Genomic DNA, 23,578 nt, shown 5'->3' with positions numbered 1-23,578 from the left:
AAACCCTCCCCTCCCCCGGGGCACAGACAGGGGTAAGCAGGCCGGGGCTGGGGCTGGAGCCGTGGCCAGGCCAGGAACCAGGAGCCGAGGCCAGGGCCACAGCTGGGGGTGGGGCTGGGGCTGAGACCGAGGCCAGGGGCAGGGCCTGGGACATGGTCAGGGCTGGGAGCAGAGCCATGGCCGGGGCAGGGCTGGCAGCTGGGACCATGACAGCAGCTGGGAGGTGGTGCCACCGCTGGGGGCAGGGCCGCAGCAGAGCTGGGTGGTGCTCCCTCCCCGCCCTCCCTGGGGGCTGCCCAAGGCCCCACTGCACCCCCTCAAATGTCCCTCTGCGCACCCATAGAGGGTCATGCCTCACAGTTTGGGGACCACTGGTATAGAACCTTTTACTATTGATTTCAATTTCCTTTACAAGGTCCATCATTGCCTGGCCTTCGAAGCTTTCTCCTAATAACCTGTTTCAGATGCTTGCTCATCCAGTTTGGCCAGCAACCCTTCCCTATGATTTTTTCCCCCTTGCTTGGGATGCAGGCTTCAGATAGCTTCTGACTTAAAATAATTCCAAGCCTCCTCCACATTCAGATCCTTGAGTTCTTCAGTCCAGTCCACTTCCCTAACTAATTCTCTTAATTTTTTAAAGTTTGCCCTTTTAAATAAAGGACCCTAGTTGCAGACTTATTTAGTTTAAAATGTATTAGCTCATGATCACTTGAACCAAGGCTTTCCTTTACAACCAGTTTTCTATGAGGTCCTTGCTACTTACCAATACTAAATCTAAAAGAGCATCACCTCTTGCTGGTTTGGTAACTATTCAGTGAAGAAATCTGTCAGCTATCACATCCAGGAGTAGCTGGGCCATACCATTATTAGTAGCACTTGTCCTCCAACCTGTATCTGGGAAATTAAAGTTTCCCATAATCACACAATTTCCAGTAGTATTTATTTAATTAAAAATATTAAAGCAGTTTCTTTCCATATTCAAATCAGATTCTGGGGATCTGCAGCAAACCCTACGCACTATCCCAGTGGAACCTCTGTTAGTTTTCTTCCCCAAAGTGATTTTGAACCAAACAGATTCTGTTTTATCCATTCCATCACTTCTAATTTCTTTACAGTCTACCTCATCATTAATATACAATGCTACTCTATCACCTTTACCTTTATTTCGGTCTTTCCTGAACAACTAGTAGTAGTGTTGACCATTCAATACCTGTACACCACTCATGACTACTATTCCACCATGTTTCTCTAATCCCTATAATATCTGGTTTCACTTCCTGCACCAGTAGTTTTAGTTCCTCCATGCTGTTACCCAGAATCCTTGCATTGGTATACAGACAACTCCTCAGTTGTTTCTGCTTGACTTCACCCGATTAGGTACAGTTATTCCATTGCCAATATCGCCTACCTGACTGTCACTGGCATTAGCATTATCTTTCCTTTGGACATCCATTCTCCTCCCCTCTGTTGTTCCTTTCTCCATTGCTGTATCCTCTCTTACTTGATACCCTCTCCCCCACACACACACTCAATGTTAGAATCAGGCATGGAGATTTTTGAGCATCTCCCAACCATCTCTCCTGAATTCTTAGTTTAGAGCTTTTTTAATTAGTTGTGCCGACCTCCATTCCAGAAGTCTATTTCCCTCCCAATCAGGTGGAGTCCATCTCAGGGCTTGGCTACACTTGCGAGTTAGAGCACATTAAAGCAGCCCCGGGCGCCCTAACTCACTACCCGTCCACACTGGCAAGGCACGTAGAGTGCTCTGACTCCACGGCCAGAGCGCTCCTGGTACTCCACCTCGGCGAGTGGAATAACGTTTGCTGCGCCTTGGCTACAACGCCCGGGCATCAGTGTGAACGAGGTGTTGCATTACTGTGCTCTGATTGGCCTCCAAAAACATCCCATAATCCCCTTAAGTCAAGTGGCCACTCTTGTCATTGTTTTTGAATCGCTGCAGGAATGCCCTTTCAAAGCTCCGTTTCTGACAGCCGGCATTCTTATCAGCTCTGAGACAAAGCAACCATTACTGTGGAATGCTGTGTGTGAGAGAGAGAGGTGAACTTACAAGACAGCATGCTGACATGCTCTCAGTCCCCCCAAAACCCACTCTCTCTCCCCTCTCATACACACAACACACTCCCTCTCACACTCCACCCCACCCCCCCATTTGAAAAGCACGTTGCAGTCACTTGCATGCTGGGATAGCTGCCCATAATACACCGCTCCCAATGCTGCTGCAAGTGCCACAAATGTGGCCACGCCAGTGTGCTTGAAGCGGTCACTGTGGACAGACTGCAGCGCTTTCCCTACTGTGCTCTCCGAAGGCTGGTTTAACTCAAAGCGCTCTACATCTGCAAGTGTAGCCATGCCCTCAGGCTAGTCCTGTCACCACAGAAGCATGCTGCTTCCTGATGTTGCAGTACAGCATGGACTTCAAAACAACAACAACAACAAAAAACACAGGACTATCATTTCATAGAACTGCTGGCAAAGTTGAAATAAAAATACATTGTAGGTACATAAGTAAGTTAAAATTACTATTTCATTCATTTTCTTGAGTCTTTTTCAAACAGACTTTTTAGCAGAAGGTGGAATATATATTGTAGGTACATAAAATAGCTCCCCTGTGGAGGCAAAGGAGAAAACTGCTCATCCAGTTTTGTTAACATTCAGTTAAAAATGTGGTATGAGCTGACCAACTCTGACAGGCTGAGGCCAGAGTGATTACAAATGTTGCCATGTCACAATCCCTTGAAATCAGACTTCATAAGAGCAATAATTCCAAACCTTTTTTAGAACAGCCTAGAGCTGAAACAGGGTCTCCTGTTTAGTTTTAGGGAACAGCAAAGTCTTGAGATAATTTGTCCCTTTTGGGTGCTCTTTATGAAAATACTTAAAAATATTCAAAAAAAGTCTAAATCAGAAGTAAATATTAATGCCTGTATTTATCGTGAGTTACCACATGCAGCATGAAATACTCCTTTGTTAGTAACATGTTGTAAGTAGGAGGAATTTTAGAGGTAAAAGTTTGAGCAAGTTCCATTTTAACACATTTTTTCAGTTTCAGGGTTTGAGGCACTCCCAGCTGCTGCATTGTGGGCAAAGAAGGGTGGAAGCAGTGTGTGACTAAAATCCTACAGTATGAGAGGGTCCGCTCTTTCCAGTCTCCCCCCACAAACAACTTGGACATTTGAGATAAAATAGAAGGTGTGGAGTTTAAGGATGGGATTGTATCCAGGTTAATTTTCCAACCATCCATCCAGTTGCCATTACCTCAGAAGTCTAAGGAACTCAGCCTTCCCCGATAATTTCACTGCAGCCCCAACAACAAACTGAATTCCTTCCCTTTGGTTTGTGCATGAATGTACTGGGGTGGGGGAGGAAAGGAAGGGAGACTGACAATAAATGTGGGAAAGCCAGCAATTAATTAAGCAAGAATATCAATTACGTAAGACTGCCATCACTCCAGGTGTCTTGGCAACAGTCCTCTCCTGGCTGTGCACGGCTAATGGGGCAATGCATGTGACCATCATCCACTGCCCTGCTCCCTACTCACAGTTTGTTGTCCAAGAAAGTTGGGCAGGTCCATCTCCAGCCTCTGAGGGAAGAGCTGCGGGGACAGCTCTGGGGGCTCTACCACCTCTCCCAGCTGGAACCATTGCATTATTGATTGCTAGGGAAGGAGCCTGCAAAGAGTCCCTCAGCGAGCCTGCTGCTGCTGTCCAAGCCACCTCAGTGATGCCTCTGTGTCACCTGCTACCTCGAAACTGCTGCAGCCCAGCTCCATATGCCCACTCAAAGCTGCCTCAGTCAGCCCAGCCCTGTCTACTACCTCGGCTCAGCATGGCCCACTGCCTCAAAGCCACCTCAGCTCACCCCACAGCTTTAGCTCTGTGCTGTTTCTTCAGAGATCGAGAAACCCTTTCCCCTTGCTCACCCACAGATGGCAGCAGAGAGCTTCTACCCTTCTGGAGCCTCTGTCTAGCTGGAGTTCTAAAGCACCTCTGGGCTGTTCTTTGCCCTAGTCACACACAGGTGTCGACAGCCAGCTCCCTCCCTCTAGGGCTTCAGGCCTCAGAGTATAAACAGGGCTTCTGATTTTCAGTTTTAATCAACATACAGAGATTTAAAAAGGGAAATTGGAATTTAGCAACGTAGGGCTGGAAGGGACCTTGAGAGATCATCAAGTTGAGCCCCCTGCACTGACACAGGAACACACAAACCTCGACCATCACTGACACGTGTTTGTCCAACTTGTTCTTAAAAACTTGCAATGATGGGAGTTCACTATAATCCCCTGATCCTTTTCAGCAGTCAGGGCCGGCTCTGGCTTTTTTGCCGCCCCAGGCAAAAAAGCCTCCGGCCGCCCCCCCCCCCCCCCCCGCGTCGGGGGGGGGGGGGGGCGGAGCCCGGGGGGGGCGGCGAGCCCCGGCGGGGGCTCCGCTCTCCCGCCGGGGGGAGGGCGGCCGGAGCCCCGGGGCGAGGGTGGCGAGCCCCGGCGGGGGCTCCGCTCTCCCCCTGGCGGCCGGGGGCAGGGCGCCGGGGGGGGGGAGGGCGGCCGGAGCCCTGGGAGGAGGGCGGCGAGCCCCGGCGGGGGCTCGGCTCTCCCCCCGGCGGCCAGAGCGCCGGGGGCAGGGCGGCGAGAGGGCTGCGAGCCCTGGCTGGGGCTCGGCTCTCCCCCCGGCGGCCAGAGCGCAGGGCGGCGAGCCCCAGCAGGGGCTCGCCGCTCTCCCCCCGGCAGCCGGGGGGAGGGCGCGGGGGGGAGGGCGGCCAGAGCGCCGGGGGGAGGGCGGCGAGCCCGGCTGTGGCCCTGCTCTCCCCGGCGGCCCGAGCGCCGCGCCGCCCCCCTCCAGGTGCCGCCCCAAGCACCAGCTTGGTTGCCTGGTGCCTGGAGCCGGCCCTGTCAGCAGTACTACAAGTAGCCACTTATTCCCCCTTTTGTAGTTGGGCATTTGATTTTTCCTTTGCAAGTGTAGCACTTTGCTCATCTTGACTGCACTTCATTTTGTTAATTTGAGACCTATTCTCTAATTTGTCAAGGTTGTTTTCATTTCTAAATCCTGTCCTCCAAAATGTTTGCAACCCCTCCGAGCTTGATGTCATCCACACATTTTATAAGCACATTCCCTTATCCAAGTTATTAATGAAATATTGAATTGTACCAGATCCAGGACTGACTCTGGCAAGTTCCCACTATAGACTCAGTTTGACAGTGAGCCACTGATAACTATTCTTTGAGTACAGCCTTTCAACCAGTTTTGATCCACCTCATAGTAATTTCATGCAGGCCACATTTCCCTAGTTTGAGTATGAGAATGTCCCATGGGACTGTGTCAAAATCCTTACTAAAAGCAAGATACATTATATTGACTGTTTCTCCCCCATCCACTAGGTAACCTTTGGAAGAAGGACATGAAGTTGATTTGGCATGATTTGCTCTTGATAAATCTGTGCTGGCTATTCCTTAAAACCCTATTATCCTGTAGGTGCTTACAAATTGATTATTTAATAATTTGTTCCAGTACCTTTTGTATTAGCAAAGTTACACTGTTCCTTGGATCCTCTGTTCCCCTTTTAAAGAGAGTTCTCCTTTTTTCAGTCCTCTGGGACCTCACTATCCTCTGTGAGTTCTCAAAGATAATTGCTAATGGTTCCAAGATTGCTTCAGTTGGTTCCTTAAGTAGCCTAGGATGGATTTCATCAGACCCTGCTTATCAAAATATTCTTTAACCTGTTCTTTCCCTAGGTTGGCTTGTGTTCCTTGCACCTTGTTGTTAATGTTACTTTGTTGAGTATCTGGTCACCATTAACTTTTTAGTGAAGACTAAAGCACTACAGGTATTGAACCCCTCAGTCGTCTTGATGTCAGTTATTAGCTCTCATTCCTCGCTAAGTAGAGGCCTATAGTTTCTTTCATGTTTCTCTTACTCCTAATGTATTTAAAGAACCTTTCCTTACTGCTTTTATATCCCTTGCTAGCATTGATTCCACTTTTTCTAGGATTCCTTTTTGATCTTCAGGCCATTAAAGAGCTCCTGATGAAGCCATATTGGCCTCTTCTTATTCCTTCTATCTTTCCTTTCCATCGGGGTACTTTGCAATTATTCCTTTAATATTATCTCCTGGAGAAACTGCCTGCTTTCTTCAACTCATTTGTCCCTTCAGATTGTCTTCCCGTGGGACCTTACTGTCCAGATTTCCGAGTTTGCTAAGGCCCGCCTTTTTTATTATTATTATTTTTTAAAGGCGACTGTCCTTATTCTGCTGTTTTCACTCCTTCTCTTCCTTAGAATCATGACATCTATCATTTCATTATCACTTTCATCCAAACTGCCTTCCACCTTCAGATTCGCAACCAATTCCTCCCTGTTGGTCAAGAATCAAGGCTAAAATGGCTGTCTCCTTGGTTACTTCCTCCACTTTCTAAAACAGAAAGTTATCTTCAATACATTCCAAGAAATTATTGGAAATTTTGTTTTGCTGTATTATTTTTCCAACAGATTCCTCAGTAATTAAAATTCCCCATTAGAACCAGGTATTTTGTTTTCAATATTTTAATTATCTGCTTTAGAAATGCCTCCTCCACCTCCTCTTTCTGATTTGTGTAGACCCTTACCATAACATCACCCCTAACATCCCCCTTTTATCTTTACCCAGAGACTTTCAACTGGTCTGCCTCTCACCTCCTTCTGGACCTCAAAACAAGTGTACATATTCTTGATGTATAACACAACACCTCCTCCCTTTATTCCCTGCCTGCCTTTCCTAAAAAAAGCTATCTTGCTTTATTCCAATATTCCAGTCACAAGATTTATCCCACCAAGTCTCTGTGAAGCTAATTAAGTCATAATTTAGCTTCAGTAATAATACTTCTAGTTGTTCCTGTTTATTACCCATACTCCTTACATTAGTCCAGGGGTCGGCAACGTTTGGCACGCAACTCGCCAGGGTAAGCATCCTAGCGGGCCGGGCCAGTTTATTTACCTGCTAACGCGGCAGGTTCGGCCGATCGCGGCCGCGGTTTGCCGTCCCGGGCCAATGGGGGCGGCGGGAAGCGGCGCAGGTGAGGGATGTGCTGACCGCGTCTTCCCGCCGCCCCTATTGGCCCGGGACGGCAAACCGCAGCCAGTGGGGTCCGCGATCGGCCGAACCTGCCGCGTCAGCAGGTAAATAAACTGGCCTGGCCCGGCCCGCTAGGGTGCTTACCCTGGTGAGCCGCTTGCCAAACGTTGCCGACCCCTGCATTAGTCTATAGATATCTAAGATACTGAGCAGATTCCCCCACTGATTTCCCTCTTGTTGCTCTTATGTCCCTATTGTAATTTTCCATGCCCCCACCCCCCAACACCTAGCCCTCTGTTAAGGTTGCCTTTTTAATGCTTACTTGTGGGCTTTTGTCACCTGCCCCCTTTGAACCTAGTTTAAAGCTCTCCTCACTAGATTGGAGAGTCAGGGCGCAAAGATGCTCTTCCCCTTCTTGGTCAGGTGGACCCCATCTTTTCTCAGCAGTGTTCCTTCCCAGAACAGCATCCAATGGTTGAGGAAGCCAAAACCCTTCTGTCAACACCATCTGTGAAGCCGTGCGTTCATCTCCAGGATGCAAGTATCCCTGCCTGGGCCTTTATCCTCAACAGAAAGGATGGGCGGGAGTTCCACCTGTGCCTGACTCCTTCACCCTCACTCCCAGAGCCCCGTAGTCACTGATGATCTGATATGGGTCATACCTGACAGTATCAATTAGCACTTACATGGATGACAAGCACAGGGCAGTGGTCAGAGGGACAGTTGAGCCTCAGCAACCTTCCCATAACATCTCCGTTGTGGGCTCCAGGAAGGCGACATACCTCCCTGAGACATCATGTCAGGTCGGCAGATTAATGACTGTCCCACTCACAAGGAAGTCCCCAACCAACAGAACCTTAAGCCTCCTCCTCTTGGGTGTGGTGGCAGTGAGCCTCCCACAGCCTTGGGGGCAGATGACACTTCCTTCAGACCTCAGCCATTGGGATCTGCTCCTCACCTCCTGTTGCCGGTGCAGCATACTGTGATGGATGGGGGACCCGGGTGGGGGGTGGAGCACTGTCTACTGCCTGAAGTGACCAAGAGCCACCTCCTCCCCATACAGCAACAAGTTCTCCTTCCTCCTCTGGTGCCGCTGTAGCCATTGATAGTTGGCTAGCATCCTGCGCCCCAGATATTTCCAGGTGTGTCCTGTGAATGGAGTCCTCGTGCTCCCAAACTCTGCAGATGAGCCAACTCCTCCTAGAGCTTTCTTGCCTGCTTCCTGAGGGATTCCACCAACACACACCTCTCATACCGGGTGGTCTCCAGCATGGCTTTCGTCAGCAGGGACATACAGGCTGCAAACACCAGAAAAGGTTACTTGATCCAAGAGCTTGTCTCCATAAAGCAATGTAACGTGGATTATGGGGTGTGATTTCTAAAGCACATTAACATGTTGTACATTAATTGGTCCATGTAGACCCTGCTGGTGCACACTAAAGGTTCCCTTCTGTGCTTTAACTTAGTACTCTTTGAAACAGTACTAAATTAAGATGCATTAGGGAACATTACAAAGAGACTACTCACTACAGAATGCAATGTACATACACACACACACACACTATTCATTATTGTCTATACAAAGAGAAAGTTCTGAAAAACCCTGATATTGGGGCAGCTACTGAAAACTCAAAACCAGCTCAACATAAATCCCCAAAAATGAAATTAATAAATGCCTCAAAACTATGAAGGGTTGTTTCTGGAGGTTGCAATGAGGTCAATAGTTCTCAGCTTTACAACAGTTAATAGTTGATGACACCCCTAATTGCTGTCAAACAAATCTCTTCATGACAAAATGTAGTGCAAAATATAAAATGAAATTCTACTTTGGAAAGTGGCTAAGTAAATATGCAACCTTCTTACTTCACAATTCTGCTCCCTTGGCTTCTTCAGAACTGCTTATTTCAGTGATTATTTCCCACCAGGGCTTTTTACTCCTGTTAGCCCTAGACTGACAGCTACCTGTAAGAGACTGAACTGAATTCTAGCCTACTTGTGTACCAACAGAACTGTTTACTAAGTTTCATTCACTCATACTTATAAAAAGCCACTAACAGGACTGAATAAGGACAGGACAAGTATTACTGAGGCATAATCTGGTGACCATGAGTTGTATCTTTCCAACTCAGGGCAGAATCTGGCCTACAGATTTTTAACTGGTGATGATATACAAGACTGCAGTTTAAATTTCATGTTTGCAAATTTCACCTGTGATCTGGGGTTAAGAAACAACTTTCACAGTTGAACAAATTTAGTATTTGAGCCCCACCAACTTTTGTTTTTAAGTGACTTTGATCATGTGTTTTTAGATTCAGGACATACAGAGTCTGTTACTGTTAGAGTCAGACACTTACCCATGGTCAAAGAACAGTCACATTTACCATAGCCACCTTAACATTCAGCTACAAGACATGTGTGTTTAACATTTTCATTCAGCTGCACAGTTTTGCAGTGCTCCCTTTCCCACACTAATTATGTTGTCTGTTAAACTACAATCTCTCAGGGTCAGGGACCTTGTCCTGTTACCTACATTTACAGCATCTAGTAAAGAGATAATGCAATTAATAAGGCTGGTCTAGATCCTTGGCCATTTTGCACAGTCCTGGAAGCACAAAGGATATAGAAACTTGTCTTAAAGAGCCGGGTAGGAAATACTCTTGCATAGAGACAGAGACAACACTGTAAATGAATACAGATCATGTCTTTCTCAATCTCATAATTACACAAACTTCAAGGATAAACTATTTTATTGCCCTAATAATAAGAACGTAAATGAAAAAAAAAAAAACCTCAAATTCTTTGGTTCTATCAGAGAAGCTAACAATAATGTGACAGATTGTGAAAAAAAATTCTTTAGGGCTACTTTTCAAAACCACCAGCTAATAGCTGCTGCCAAGGAATAAGGTAGAACAATAGCTTGAGCCCTGCTCTTCAAACAACCACATTTGGTGGTCCCTATGCTTCAAGAACTGCATTGGGAAAGGAGAAAGGTAATTAATTACTTCATATCACCATGCAGCCACCATCAGCTGCTCCACACACTATACTTGTCAGTGCCACTGCACCACTGGAAAGGAAGAACACCTGGCAGGCCGGGATAACGGCATTTTCCCTCTGAAAGCCTCAGAATATCTATGGCATTTTTAAGTGCAAGTTTATACTAATCCACCCAGCATTTAACTTTGCCTGTTACATTCTCTGTGATCCCATTGGAAGGGTTATAATGAGCACATCAAGGGAAGGAAATAGTGGGTATAGGAGCTGCAAAGTAAGAGACACATATTGGTTATGCATAAAAGACCCAATGTTTGGTTCATCTGCTCTACTTTGGATCCACAGGGCCTAGGCAATGTATTCTTGGTACCCTTCCCTTTTCTGCAGTTCTCTTCGTCTCATCAAATGTAGCAGGGAAGACATGTCACAACTGTGGCTGCCCAAGAGCTATGCAATTTCTCAGGCTGTTGTTCCATTTCCGTCAGTTTTTATGTGGCAAGGGGATAATTACTACATTTCACAACTGGACATATCAGTGGTTATGTTTTTTCTTAACATCCAGGTTGCCTAATCTGTGAATACTGCCCTCCATAGTTCTAAACTCCGATATGCCAGGCACACAGACTAAGCCATTCCAGAACACATAAATAACACACAGACACTGTACATCATAACTTCAACTCGAGCAGAGAACTCTGGCGAAACGGCTGTAACATGTTCCCACTCAAAGTGATTGTTTTTATTGCCTTGGTTTCCATTGGTAAGTTAAGATTACTATTTCATGTATTTTCGTGAGGGTTTAACAGACTTTTTAGCAGAAGCTTGAATATCAGCTAAATATTCTTGCATCAAAATCCATCCTGATTTATTTAGTTTTTGAAGAGTTAATGTAACATATCATATTTTAATGAACTATTGATTAATAATATAAAAAGCACCCATGTGCATCTATTTTATCAACTATTTGGTGTGATTACTATAACTCACTATGTGATTTAAAGAAATGCCATGAAAATTGCAAAGTTAAGGTGGTTTTAAATTACTCTTAATAGGTCTGAAAACGAGAGTACATACAAACAACCAAATTACTAACTTTGCTTGGTTTCTAGGTGCCTTTGTAATGCAATTGCTACTGTACAGCAACAAGTCACATTGAGCATTGAATCTTCAAGGTTTGGAGATATATGACCTAATTCTGACCTCCCTTACACCCGTGTAATTTCACGTATTACAACCAGAACGAGATCAGAATCAGGCCCAGAGTCTCTACCTTGTCTGCACTAGGCTTTTTCTTCTTAAGACTTCATAGAGTTGATTCTATTGTGGCAGCTGCATCAGTGGTATAGAATCATAGAATATCAGGGTTGGAAGGGACCTCAGGAGGTCATCTAGTCCAACCCCCTGCTCAAAGCAGGACCAATTCCCAACTAAATCATCCCAGCCAGGGCTTTGTCAAGCCGGGCCTTAAAAACCTCCAAGGAAGGAGATTCCACCACCTCCCTAGGTAACCCATTCCAGTGCTTCACCACCCTCCTAGTGAAAAAGTTTTTTCCTAATATCCAACCTAGACCTCCCCCACTGCAACTTGAGACCATTACTCCTTGTTCTGTAGACTCAGCGGTGGGGAATGAGAGTTTAAACCAGACAACTGTTGCTATAGCCTTTGTAACCATCCTGTCATCTGGATCCACCCTGGATGAATTAGATAATAGAATGGAAAAAGCCCAGTGACTGGTCTACACCATCTGGTCTGCTGTTCCTACCACTAGTGGAAATAACCATGGGAAATATAAAGAGAAATCTAACATAGATGGAGCCTCTTCTTTTGAAAACTGGGGCTGGGAGAAACCAGAGCTAAAGAAGGTTTGGTGAAGCAGTCAAAGGTTTATTCTAAGGACCATATTTCCAATGTACGAAAATTCTTATCCTAGCTAGAAAAAAAAAACCATATTTCAAGTTCTATATTATTTTGATATCCAGATGCTATGAAAGTCTAAAAACTCCTCTGTTTATACTGCATGTAGATTTATATGCTAAATTCAGACAGCAGCATGTTGAGTAGCCCTTCCTTCCCAAAAGTTAACATAATACACATGGAAAAGAAACCTTTGCTGGAGTTCAACATAGTACCGGGACTCACTTTTACAAGTTTAGCATGTATTGATTCCAGTCTGTCAACCAGGCATCCTACCTCCCACTGAAGTTGAACTTCTGAGGCTACTGTTACTGTTTAGAGCTGCACCAGTTCTCTGAATGCCCAGCTTTGGAACATGGTGCTGGCTGCAGCTGACACCAGCTAGCACTTACAGGAGCATGAGACTATGTCTCCTGTAAAGATAATCCTACTGAAGAAACCAACCAGGGAAAGGGAGAGCAAAGTACTCTGAGGAATGCATCTGTTACTCTCCATAATCTTCTGAGTTATGGATTCTGGGTTTTCCATCTCTAAATAGACAGCCTGTGTAATAGCAAGGCCTGTGTAATAGCAACGGAAACACCACTACTGATATAAGTATCTACCAATGAATATAGAGCTTTTCTACATAAAGAGATTTTGTAGGAACAGAGGGTTCTGCTCCTACATGTCTGTCAAATTCACACCACTCTTTGATAATTTTACCTCTGTCAACACACATAAACAAGTGAAGGAGACAATAGGTTCACTTTTCCTCAATAAACTCAAGTAACTTGCTTTTCTTTTTGGCCTGGCACAGAACCTGATCTAGAGTCCATTGAAGTCCATGAATGGGCTCAAGGGAAGTTTAGATGAAAGCTGTATAGAAGCAGGGACTTGCAGCTGCTCACTTCTCACCTAGCATTAATGGAACTCTTGCAAGCTGCAAATCCCCAGCTCCGCGGGTCAACTGTGTTGAGCGTCAGGGCTAGGAAAGCAGGAAAAGCAGAAAAGTTATTTATGTGAACTCTCATGCTGCACTTGGCAGATTCTCAACTTGCAGCTACGGAGGACTATTCTTTTGTTTTCTGAATCCATCAGTGATCTAAACTGACATCTGAATAGATTGGCATAATAGAAAGCCAACATCCATGGCATCCTACAACCCCATATGCGTACACTCTTCTACTTCAGAGTGAAATAATGCCCTCAAATTCTTGATTGTCATCAATAAATTTGCACTGAAGGTGGAGGGTAGTGTTTGATCCTTAGGCTCACTTACAGTACACTATTTGTGTTGCAGTAGCACCTAGGTGCCCTAGTTATGGGCCAGGAACCCCACTGTGCCAGGTGCTGTACAAACACAATAAACCCTTTTAGAGTTCTGTCAGGAAAACTTGTTGATAGGATCAGTTATTCCTATCACACACACACACACAAAAATCATTTTCTTCTGAACAGTGTATTCGACTTAAAAGAAAAAAACAACCATTTTGCTTACATTAAAGCAAAGAAATGCATAGCCATTAGTTTGTGAGTCACACAAGCAATGTGTATTGGAAAGTGACACATTATAACACAGATTTCTAATGAAATTCTAGCATCCACCTTTATTAACTCCATTAGTTGCACAGCAAACATTTTATATAAACATTTCTGTCCTGTTTAAGGCTAGAAAATTTGCTTCACTTTTGTATATTCCATTTCTTTTCAAGTTGCTGCAGGACCATGGGGACCGATATGTGCTGGGAATCCTAGGAACAAAGTAAGGGGCTGTGACAAATTTGGCTGTGGACATTTTGGAGCGCCAAGGTAGTATATTGAGAGCACTTTTTCTGTGTGTGGAACAGGTGTTTTGTTTGTTCATTATTGTTGCTAAAATAATGAAATGTTCACTAAGAACAAAAACTTCTGAATTTAGCCATCATTTATAGCACTCATGGCTTCTGAAGTCTGTCAGAAGGACACCACTGCTCAGCAATTCGCTGAACATGAACCGTGGCAATGTCCTTCCAATGTGCATTAATCTCTTATATGATAGAATTACACTGAGAATGGGGGGAAGGTGGGGTACTGAGAATGGGAGAGCTCTGATTAAGAACGGAGAGAGATTTGCAATTATTACAACTGGACTGGGAACCTCAAACTCTTCTATCGCCATTGCAGAAAATACACAACTAAGCTAACAATGGTAGCCGTAGCCCCTGTGTTGCTTTAAAAATCTACATCAGAGGTTCTCAAACTGTGGTCCATGGACCACCAGTGGTCCGCGAGCTGCATTCAGGTGGTCCGCGGATAGTTCCGGCTAAGGTGCGCCCCTGGGTTCCCGCTAAGGTGCGCCGCACATAAGAGAATGAAGGGCCACCCTCCTAATTAGTGGTGCCGCGCAGGCGTGGTTCCACTAATTAGGTGCCTGGACCCTGGAGAAGACGCATATATAAGGTGAGGTGGTGGCCTTGCGGGGGCATAGGGGGTAGGTGGGAGGGAGCAATGGGGTGAGAAGAGTTGGTGGGGGGAATTTGGGACGTGCAGGGCTGTGGCGGCCAGAGAAAAAGGCGACTTTCTCCAGCTCCAGGGCTGTGGCTGCCAGGGAGAGATGACCCTGCTTCCCAGCCTCAGCTCTGTGGCTGCTGCAGTGGGGGAGAGAGGAAGAGACACCCCCCCTCCTTCCCAGCCCCAGCTCAGGGGCTGCCGCGGCAGGGGAGAGAGGGCACATCCATCGCATTAGAAAGGTAAGACTACCGATATTAAAATATGAGTTGTGTGCTTTTATTTGTAGAACAAAAAAAACGTTAATTATTATAAAGGGTTTTTTAAAAATATAGCGCTTTTATCCAAAGCGCTTTACAATAGTTAGCTCACGGTAGAAACAACATTTGGAAAGATCATTAAGGGGTCCGCCGAGACCCTCAGCAATTTTCACATGGTCCGCGGGGGGAAAAAATTGAGAACCGCTGATCTACATGGTGTATCTAGTATCAGGCTTTAAGGCTAATGAATATGTAAATCAGCATTGTCTCATTACTTGCACATTTACACATTTTCAGGATTGTAGGAGGAAAGCACCGGGGAGTGGACGTAATATGCAGAGACGGATCAACAGTGTATGCACCTTTTAGTGGCACAATTGGGGGACGAGTTAACCCCTATAGAAAGAATAATGCCATTAATAATGGCCTCCTCCTCCGTGGATCAGGTAACTGAAGCTATCACATATAAATCTTTGATCAACTTTAAATATTAGTCATTAAATACATTCACCTTCCATACTTAACCAACTGGAGAGCTATGGAAGAAGCATAACCTAAACAAATTTAAGCAAAACAACTGTATTGAGTAGGCCAAGGCTTGTGTTTCACTTAGAAGAGTCTGGTCCTGTATTTAAATCCAAGTACAATTCATTCACTCTTAAAAACATAACGGGCCAAGTTCTCCATCAACAGGACCAGCAAACTACTCCTTTTCCCCCTATAGCTCTGCACCCACTTAGAAAATGGGAGAACAACGAGGATCTAAAGTGAGGAAAACAAAGAGGAAAAAGGGTGCAGGGGAAGGGGGAGCATGAAAACACGAAGCTTGAAATATACTGTAGTTTGGGTCCATAAGAAAAAAAGTCTTCACCTTTTTCCTCCCTCCACAAATTGCCCCGATAATCCCAATTTCATGAATGCTGTTGGCCGGACTGCACTAGTGCTGCCGGCACTGCTAGCACCAATGGCAGTATGAGACTGGAAGACAATCTTCAAATTTCCATAGTTCAACCAGCCAAGGAGATCAGATGATGATCAACTTTGATGTTTCTTTTCTCCCCCCTAATTTTTTTTTTCTCCTCTACCCTCAAGGTTTCTGCATACATATGTTCTACATCAGGCCAGTTAGATACAGTGGTCGGATCAACAAGGGACAAAAAATTGGAGTAATGCTGCCAATGCAAAGAGTATATCGTGGTATGACATCCCATGTTCACGTCCAGAACTGTAACCTCTCAAATCCCACTCACAATTTATAAACGGAAATGTACATTCAATGGAAATGTACAAAATCCCAAATAAAATCATCTGAGCAAACAAAAGCAAATTTCTTCTTCTCCTCCACAGACTGTATGTAGTCCATGGGAAAGGAAAAGATATTTTACACATGCAGCAAAATAAAAAGACACGTCAGCCACAGTAGCTAGCCACGTGTCTCACTAGCAGTTTAGCATGCCGGTGCTTATTTGCCAATGACATTGTAATCTCAGGCTCAGCAATAAACTATGCCAAACCAACCTGTCCATCCGCAACCTTTTTTATATCGATATTCGTTTTAATATTGTATCTTTGTCGAATACGTAAACTAGGATCTCTTCATTACATGCAGGGACTCTTGATGTGAACTCTTGAAGAAGAGAAGTGCTCTCTCTTTTTGCATTTCTAAATGAGTCCAAGTAATAAGAGAAGCAGGACAACCTCTTTATTCAGTTCAAAGGCAGAGAGAGTAGTAGAGTCTAAGAGAATTGCTTATGGGAAGAGAGGGGTAATATTTCTATTCTCTTTTCATTGTAACTGAAGTTTATAGAATAGCCCATAAAAATCTTTAACACTCCATATGTGGCAGAGAGAATTCATATCCTGTGTGTTCTAGCATATCTCCCCTGTGCTTTAAAAGGATGCATTTTACTTCATCTGCACCTAATTGGATCTGAACGTTACACTGGGGGGGGGGGAACTGACAGACTTTTGAGAACGTTGTCTCACAAGAAAGCAGATCTTAGAGCGGCCCACACCATGCCCAAGTATGCAGTGGTTGTAAGCAGGCACAGGGCTGGTATCTCTCCCTCCAAAGAAGCGAGTACTGAAGGATGGGTTGGTAGTGGGGAGCAGGGAGCTGCCAAGGTATTTCTCAGACTATGTCAAACCTCAACATTCATCAGTCCAACAATGGCCTGCTTTTAAAGGAACAGCCGAACTATTGGAGTGCCAGAAGTGCACTAACTTGTGTTTCAAGGTTTACCTTTGCTTTCTAACATTTAAAACTCCAGATTTAGTGAAATTTTACTAACCCCATTTTTATTAAACTTTACAAGTTCAAATGTTTCTTTTGGGCCAGAGATCACCTGGCAAATTATACACGAAGAAAACAAAGTAGTTTGGAGCATGGGTGTGAGAAGGGAGGGGTATTTATATTTTTAATTAGAAAACGCCTTTTTCAAAGAACACCTACTAAAACCAAAATATTTAAAACATTGAACAAAAGCAAGCATGAAAATATTTAAGAGCCTATACAGAAGTTAAATTTCATCTTTGACTTTGATGAGCTATGCTAATCTATACCAGCTGAGTGTCTAGCCTATGACTAATAAAACTGTGCCAGTCAGTGTGCACCCCTTATATGCTCCTCTTCTATTTTTTATTCATGATGTGCAAATGTCTTTCCTTTCATTACACCATCTCACTACCCAAATGCCCTCTTTGGTGGTCTCTAAAATAAAACCGAGCAGACCATATTTTGCACTTCATTGCCAGTGAAGCCAAGCTAGACCATTTAGTGGAACTACATTATCATCCTGCCAGTTTTGTTTCATGCAGGCAGGATTTTTTAATAGCCTTTCTTTAAAAAAAAAAATGTTGTGGCTTCAAGTATATGTAATTTTCCCTCAGCTGCTAATTACAATTGGTCTCTGACAAGAAAACAGAGAAAGAGTGAACACTGCAAATCAATACAGCACATTTCTTTCTTAATCCCATAACTACACAAAGCACAAGAACAATCTATTTGATTGCCCTAGATCCTAGTAACAAGAATGTAAATGGGGAAAAAAATGAATTAGACTTTGACAGAAGTTAAAAGTAAAGTGACAGACTCGGTGAAATAAAATTTATTTACAGCTACTTTCTGAAAACCATTAGCTGATAACTGCTGCCAGGAACCACGATAGAAAATCGCTTCAGCCTGCTCTTCAAACTATCACATACAGGCGATCCCAATACTTCAAGCACTACACTGGGAAAAGAGAAAGCTAATTAATTACCTGATATCACCATGCAACTACTACCAGCTGCTCCACACAATTCACATGCCAGTGCATTACTGGAAAGGATGAACGGCTGACAGGCTGGGATTATGGCATTTTCCCTCTGAAAGCTGCAGAATATCTAGGGACTTCTTAAGTGCTAGTTTATACTAATCCACCCAGCATTTAACTTTGCCTGTTATATTCTCTGTGATCCCATTGGTAGGGTCATAAAGAGCACACACATCAAGGGAAGGCAATAGTGGGTATAGGAGCAGCAAAGTAGGAGACACATTCTGGCTGTGCATAAAAGACCCAGAATATTTTATTGAGTTAGGCTCATCTGCTCTACTTCTTGTGGATCCACTGGGTCTAAGGCATGTGTTCTTGGTACCTTTCCCTTTTCTGCACCTCTCTTGGTCTCATCCAATGTAGCTGGGAGGACATGTCATAACTCTAGCTGCTCAAGAGCTGTGCAAGTTTTCAGGCTGTTGTTCCTTGTGGCAAGGGGCTAGTTATTACATTTGCCTTTCACAACTGGACATATCAACGGTTATATTTTTTCTTAACATCACAGTTGCCTAATCTGGGAATACTGCCCTCCATAGTTCTAAACTCTGATTTGCCAGGCACACAGACTAAGCTATTCTAGAACACAAACAACACACAGACACTGTACATTATAACTTCGACTGGAGCAGAGAACTCTGGTGCGACAGCTGCAACATGTTCCCACTCAAACTGATTGTTTTTGCTGCCTTGGTTTCCATTGGTAAGTTAAGATTACTATTTCATGCCTTGTCTTGAGAGGCTTTTTTCAAACAGACTTTTTAGCAAAAGATTCAATATCAACTACATATTCTTGCATCAAAATCCATCCTGATGTATTTAGTTTCTGAAGAGTTAATGTACCATACGATGTTTTAAAAGAACTATTAACTGACAATATATAAAAAGCATCCATGTGCATCTATTTTATCAACTATTGGGCATGACTAATATAACTCTTTATGTGGTTTAAAGAAATGCCATGAGAATTGCAAAGTTAAGGTGGTTTTAAATTACTCTTAATAGATCTGAGAACTAGAGTATATACAGCCAACCACGTTATTAGCTTTGCTTGGTATTTAGAGGAACTTACCATTTGCTGTGCCTTTGTAATACAATTGCTATTGTACTGGAAAAAGTCACATAGAGCATTTAACCTTCAAGATTTGGAGAGATATGACCTAATTCTGTCCTCTCTTACACCAGTGTAACTTTGCGTATAACAACCAGAATGAGATCAGAATCAGGCTCAGAGTCTCTGGCCTTGTCTGTAGTAGGCTTTTTCTTAAGACTTCCTAGTGTTGATTCTACTGGGGCAGCTCTATCAGTGGTGGACTCAGGGGAAGGAGAGTTTGAACCAGACAACAGCTGCTATTGGAATTTTAACCATCCTGTCATCTGGATCCACCAGGAACGAGTTAGATAACAGGCTAGAAGAAGCACCAGCAACTGGTCTACACTATCTGGTTTACTGTTCCTGCCACTAGTGGAAAGAACCATGGGAAATATAAAGAGAAATCTAGCACAGATGATACCTCTTTGTGAAAAATAGAGCTGGGAGAAACCAGAGCCAAAGGAGGTTTTGTGAAGCACTCAAGGGCTTGTTTTAAGGATTTTATTTCCCGTGAAAGAAAATTCTGCCTCTAGCTAGAAATGAACATATTTCAAATTCTACAATGGTTTGACATTCAGGTGCCATGAAAGTCTTAAAACCACCCTGTTTCCATTTAGATTTATATGCTAAATTGAAAGTGAAACAGGTAGAGTAGCCCTTTCTTCCTAAAAATTAACATAATACACGTGGAAAAGAAACCTTTGCTGGACTCGCTCTTACAAGTTTAGCATGAATTGATTTCAGTCTTTCAACTGGTCATCCTATGTCCCACTGAAGTTGAAATTCTGAAGCTGCTGTTACCTTTTAGAGCTGCACCAGTTTTCAGAATTTCCCACTTTGGAACATCATGATGACTGAACCTGACACCACCTAGCACACAGGCTCTTCAAGCACTGTCTTGTATGTAAATAATTCTTTCACACACAGAAAGGGAGTGCAAAGTACTCTAGGGAATGCATCTTCTACAGTATTACAGTTTCCAAGTGACACTCCCTAATCTTCTGAATTATGGGTTCCGGGTTTTCAGTCTCTAAATAAAGAGCTGAGTAAGGCCTATATAATAGCAATGCAAACAATACAATTGATGTAAGTATCTACTGATGAATATAGATCTTTCCTAGATTAAGAGATTTTAGGAGCAGGCCCTTTGTTCCTACATGTCTGTCAAATTTCCACCACTCTTTGGTAATTTTCATTTATCAACACACAAAAACAAGTAAAGGAGGCAACAGGTTCACTTTTCCTCAATACACCCAAGTAATTTACTTTTCTTTTTAGCCTGGCATAGAACCTGATCAAGAGTCTATTGAAGTCCATGAATGGGCTCCAGGGAAGTTTAGATGAAGGCTGTATAGAAATAGAGACTTGGAGCTGCTCACTTCTGACCTATCATTAAGGGAACTCTTGCAAGCTACAAATCCCCAGCTCCGCGGTTCAACTGTGTTGAGAGTTAGGGCTAGGAAAGCTGGAAAAGCAGAAAAGTTATTTATGTGGGCTCTTCTGCTGCCGTCAGACAGCTTCTCAACTTGCAGCAACAGAAGAATATACTTTTGTTTTCTGACTCCCGCATTGAGCTAAGCTGACATCTGAATTGGTCAAAAAACCCACCAATCTGCTTACATTAAAACAATTACATGCAGAACCATTAGTTTTTTGGGACTCACACAAGCACTATGTATCGGAAAGTGACACATTTAACACAGATTATCAATTAAATTTAACGTCCACCTATATTATCCCCATTAGTTGCACAGCAAACATTTTATAGATAATACTTCTGTCCTGTTTAAGGCTAAAAAAAATTCCTTCACTTCTGTATATGCCATTTCTTTTTCAGGTGCTGCAGGACCATGGGGAATGATATGTGCTGGAAATCCTTCAAACAAAATAAGGGGCTGTGACAGATTTGGCTGTGGACATTACGGAACTTCAATGTAGTATGCTGAGAACAATTTTGTGTGCGGAGCGGGTGTTTTGGGTTTTTTCATTGCTGTTGCTAAAATAATGAAATGTTCACTAAAAACAAAAATTCTGAGTTCAGACATCATTTATAGTATCCATTTCCAACACAGGAAAACATTTCCGTTTCTCGGGTTGCTGTTGCTCTGCATGGGAGGTGGAGGGGCAGGGCGAATATTTTCTTTTTGTATATTTGAAATGCTGGTATATTCCAAGAAAACTTAAAAAGTATAGAAGATTTGAATTTTTTTTCAGTAATTTTCTTGAAAAATGAAATGAATTTTTAAACCAGCTTGGTTTAAGAATTGAGAGATTTACAATTACTACAACTGGAATGAAACCTCAATGATTTCTACCTCCATTGCAGAAATACAAATCAGAAACACAACAAAGCTAACAATGGTAGCCATAGCTCCTTTGTTGCGCTAATAATCTACATGGTGTATCTAGTATCAGGCTTTAATTCTGATGAATATGTAAATCAGCATTGTCTCATTACTTGCACATTTTTAGAACTGGCAGAAGGCACCGAGGGGTGGACGTAATATGCAAAGACGGATCAACAGTGTATGCTCCTTTTAGTGGCACTATTGAGAGACGAGTAAACCCCTATAGAAGGAATAATGCCATTAATAATGGCATCCAACTTCGTGGATCAGGTAACTGAACATCGATAAATCTCTGATAAACTTTAAATATTAGTCATTAAATAAGTTCACCTTCCATTCTTAACCAACTGGAGAGCTATGGAAGATGCACAACCTAAACAAAGTTAAGCAAAGCATAACTGTATAGAGTAGGCCAAGGCCCGTGTTTCTCTCAGAACGGTCTGTTCCTGTATTTGAATCCAAGTACAATTCATTCACTCTTTGAAACCTAACAGGCCAAGGTCTCCATCAACAGACCAGCAGCACACTCCTTTGCCCTATACCTCTCCACCCACTTAGATAATGGGAGAAAAATGAGGACCTGGAGTGAGGAAAAGAAAGAGGAAAAATTGGAGGAGGGAGTATTAAAAGAGGGAGCTTGAAATATACTATAGCTTGGAACTAGAAAAAAAAATCTTCACTTCTTCTCCCCCACCATGCCCAAAAAGCCCTGGTAATCCCAATTTCATGAATGCTGCTGGCTGGACTGCACAAGTGCTGCCAGCACTGCTAGCACCAATGGCAGTACGAGATTGGAAGATAATCCAAAAATTGCCATAGTACAACCAGTCAAGGAGATCAGATGATGATCAACTTTGATGTTTTCTTTACCCTCCCTAAATCTTTTTGTTTTTCCTCTCCTCTCCTCAAGGTTTCTGCATACATATGTTCTTCATCAGGCCAGTTACATACAGAGGTCGGATCAAGAAGGGGCAAAAAATTGGAGTAATGCTGCCAATGCAAAGCATATATCCTGGTATAACATCTCATGTTCACGTCCAGAACTGTGACCGCTCAAATCCCACTCGCAATTTATAATCGGAAATGTACATTAAATGGAAATGTACAAAGTCCCAAGTAAAATTACTTTCCCACCTCCCCAGACAGGCAACATTACAAAAGTATAGTGCATGGGAAACAAAAAGATGTTTTAGACATACAGCAAAAGAGAAATGTATATGTCAGTCACAGTAGCCATGTGTCTATCAACTTGGCATGCTGGTGCTTATGATACTATAATCTCATGCTCTGCAATAAACTATGCCAGAAATACCAACCTGTCCATTGCAACCTTTTTTGATACGAATACTCGTTTTAATGTTGTATCTTTGTCTAATACCTAAACTACGATTTCTTCATTACATGCAGGGACTCTTGGTGTGAACTCTTTAAGAAGAGAAGTGCTCTCTCTTTTTGCATTTCTAAATGAGTCCAGGTAATAAGAGAAGCAGGACAACCTCTTTATTCAGCTGAAAGGCAGAGAGATTTGTAGAGTCTAAGAGGACTGCTTATCCATAATGGGAACAGAGGGGTAATATTTCTATTATCTTTTCATTGTAACTGAAGTTTATAGAGTAGCCCATAAAAATCACTTACACCCCAAGCCAGGCAGACAGGATTTATATCCTGTGTGTTCTAGTGGTTCTCCCCTATGCTTTAAAAGGATGCATTTTCCATCACCTAATTAGATCAAGGCTAGGTTAGATATGTCTACATGTGCTGCAATTACACTCACACTCTCCTCACCTTACCTTCACTCCACACCTGGTCATCCCACCTCTCCTCTCCTGCCCTGTCCCACTCAGCCCCCTCCCTTTCCCTTTAGCTGTCCCCTTCCTAAGTAACCTCCCGCCAACACACACCAATACCACATCAACAACAGGTTCTCTGACTTCTTTCCCAGGCTACAAGCAGCTTCTGTCAAACTACCATGTGTTTCTTTCATTTCTTCTGCTCTAGAGAAGCAACAACCACCTCTTGCATTGACTAGCTCAGGGAAGGTTAGAGAACGTGCTCTCACACGTGCTTTTCTACTTGTCATTCATCGATCTCAAAGCACCTGAGCCTTCTTTGTGCTTTCATTA

The 23,578-nt window shown here is 43.5% G+C and overlaps 2 protein-coding genes across 2 annotated transcripts; both read left to right on the top strand.

The window, feature by feature from the left end:
• Positions 1–10,773: 10,773 nt before the first annotated feature.
• LOC135882740 (leukocyte cell-derived chemotaxin-2-like) lies at positions 10,774–15,962 on the top strand. Its single transcript, XM_065409753.1, has 4 exons — positions 10,774–10,819; positions 13,669–13,765; positions 15,001–15,149; positions 15,796–15,962. The coding sequence occupies exons 1-4, from the start codon at positions 10,774–10,776 to the stop codon at positions 15,960–15,962; spliced, it is 459 nt and encodes a 152-aa protein (XP_065265825.1).
• Positions 15,963–18,671: 2,709 nt separating this feature from the next.
• LOC135882802 (leukocyte cell-derived chemotaxin-2-like) lies at positions 18,672–22,532 on the top strand. Its single transcript, XM_065409827.1, has 4 exons — positions 18,672–18,717; positions 20,945–21,041; positions 21,580–21,725; positions 22,366–22,532. Exons 1-4 carry the CDS (start codon positions 18,672–18,674, stop codon positions 22,530–22,532), a joined length of 456 nt encoding a protein of 151 aa, XP_065265899.1.
• The last annotated feature ends 1,046 nt before the right edge of the window (positions 22,533–23,578 follow it).

This window comes from Emys orbicularis, chromosome 8 (genome assembly GCF_028017835.1).
Source record: "Emys orbicularis isolate rEmyOrb1 chromosome 8, rEmyOrb1.hap1, whole genome shotgun sequence".
NCBI classification, from domain to species: domain Eukaryota; kingdom Metazoa; phylum Chordata; order Testudines; family Emydidae; genus Emys; species Emys orbicularis.
Note: the sequence above shows the minus strand (reverse complement) of the source record. Positions and strands in the feature narration are given on the sequence as shown.

Coding starts and splice junctions, on each gene's coding strand:
- LOC135882740 (XM_065409753.1), top strand. CDS start 10,774: ATGTTCCCACTCAAAGTGATTGTTTTTATTGCCTTGGTTTCCATTG. Junction 10,820..13,668: donor TATTGCCTTGGTTTCCATTG/GTAAGTTAAGAT, acceptor TTTCTTTTCAAG/TTGCTGCAGGACCATGGGGA. Junction 15,150..15,795: donor CCTCCTCCTCCGTGGATCAG/GTAACTGAAGCT, acceptor TCTACCCTCAAG/GTTTCTGCATACATATGTTC.
- LOC135882802 (XM_065409827.1), top strand. CDS start 18,672: ATGTTCCCACTCAAACTGATTGTTTTTGCTGCCTTGGTTTCCATTG. Junction 21,042..21,579: donor GGACATTACGGAACTTCAAT/GTAGTATGCTGA, acceptor GCACATTTTTAG/AACTGGCAGAAGGCACCGAG. Junction 21,726..22,365: donor CATCCAACTTCGTGGATCAG/GTAACTGAACAT, acceptor CCTCTCCTCAAG/GTTTCTGCATACATATGTTC.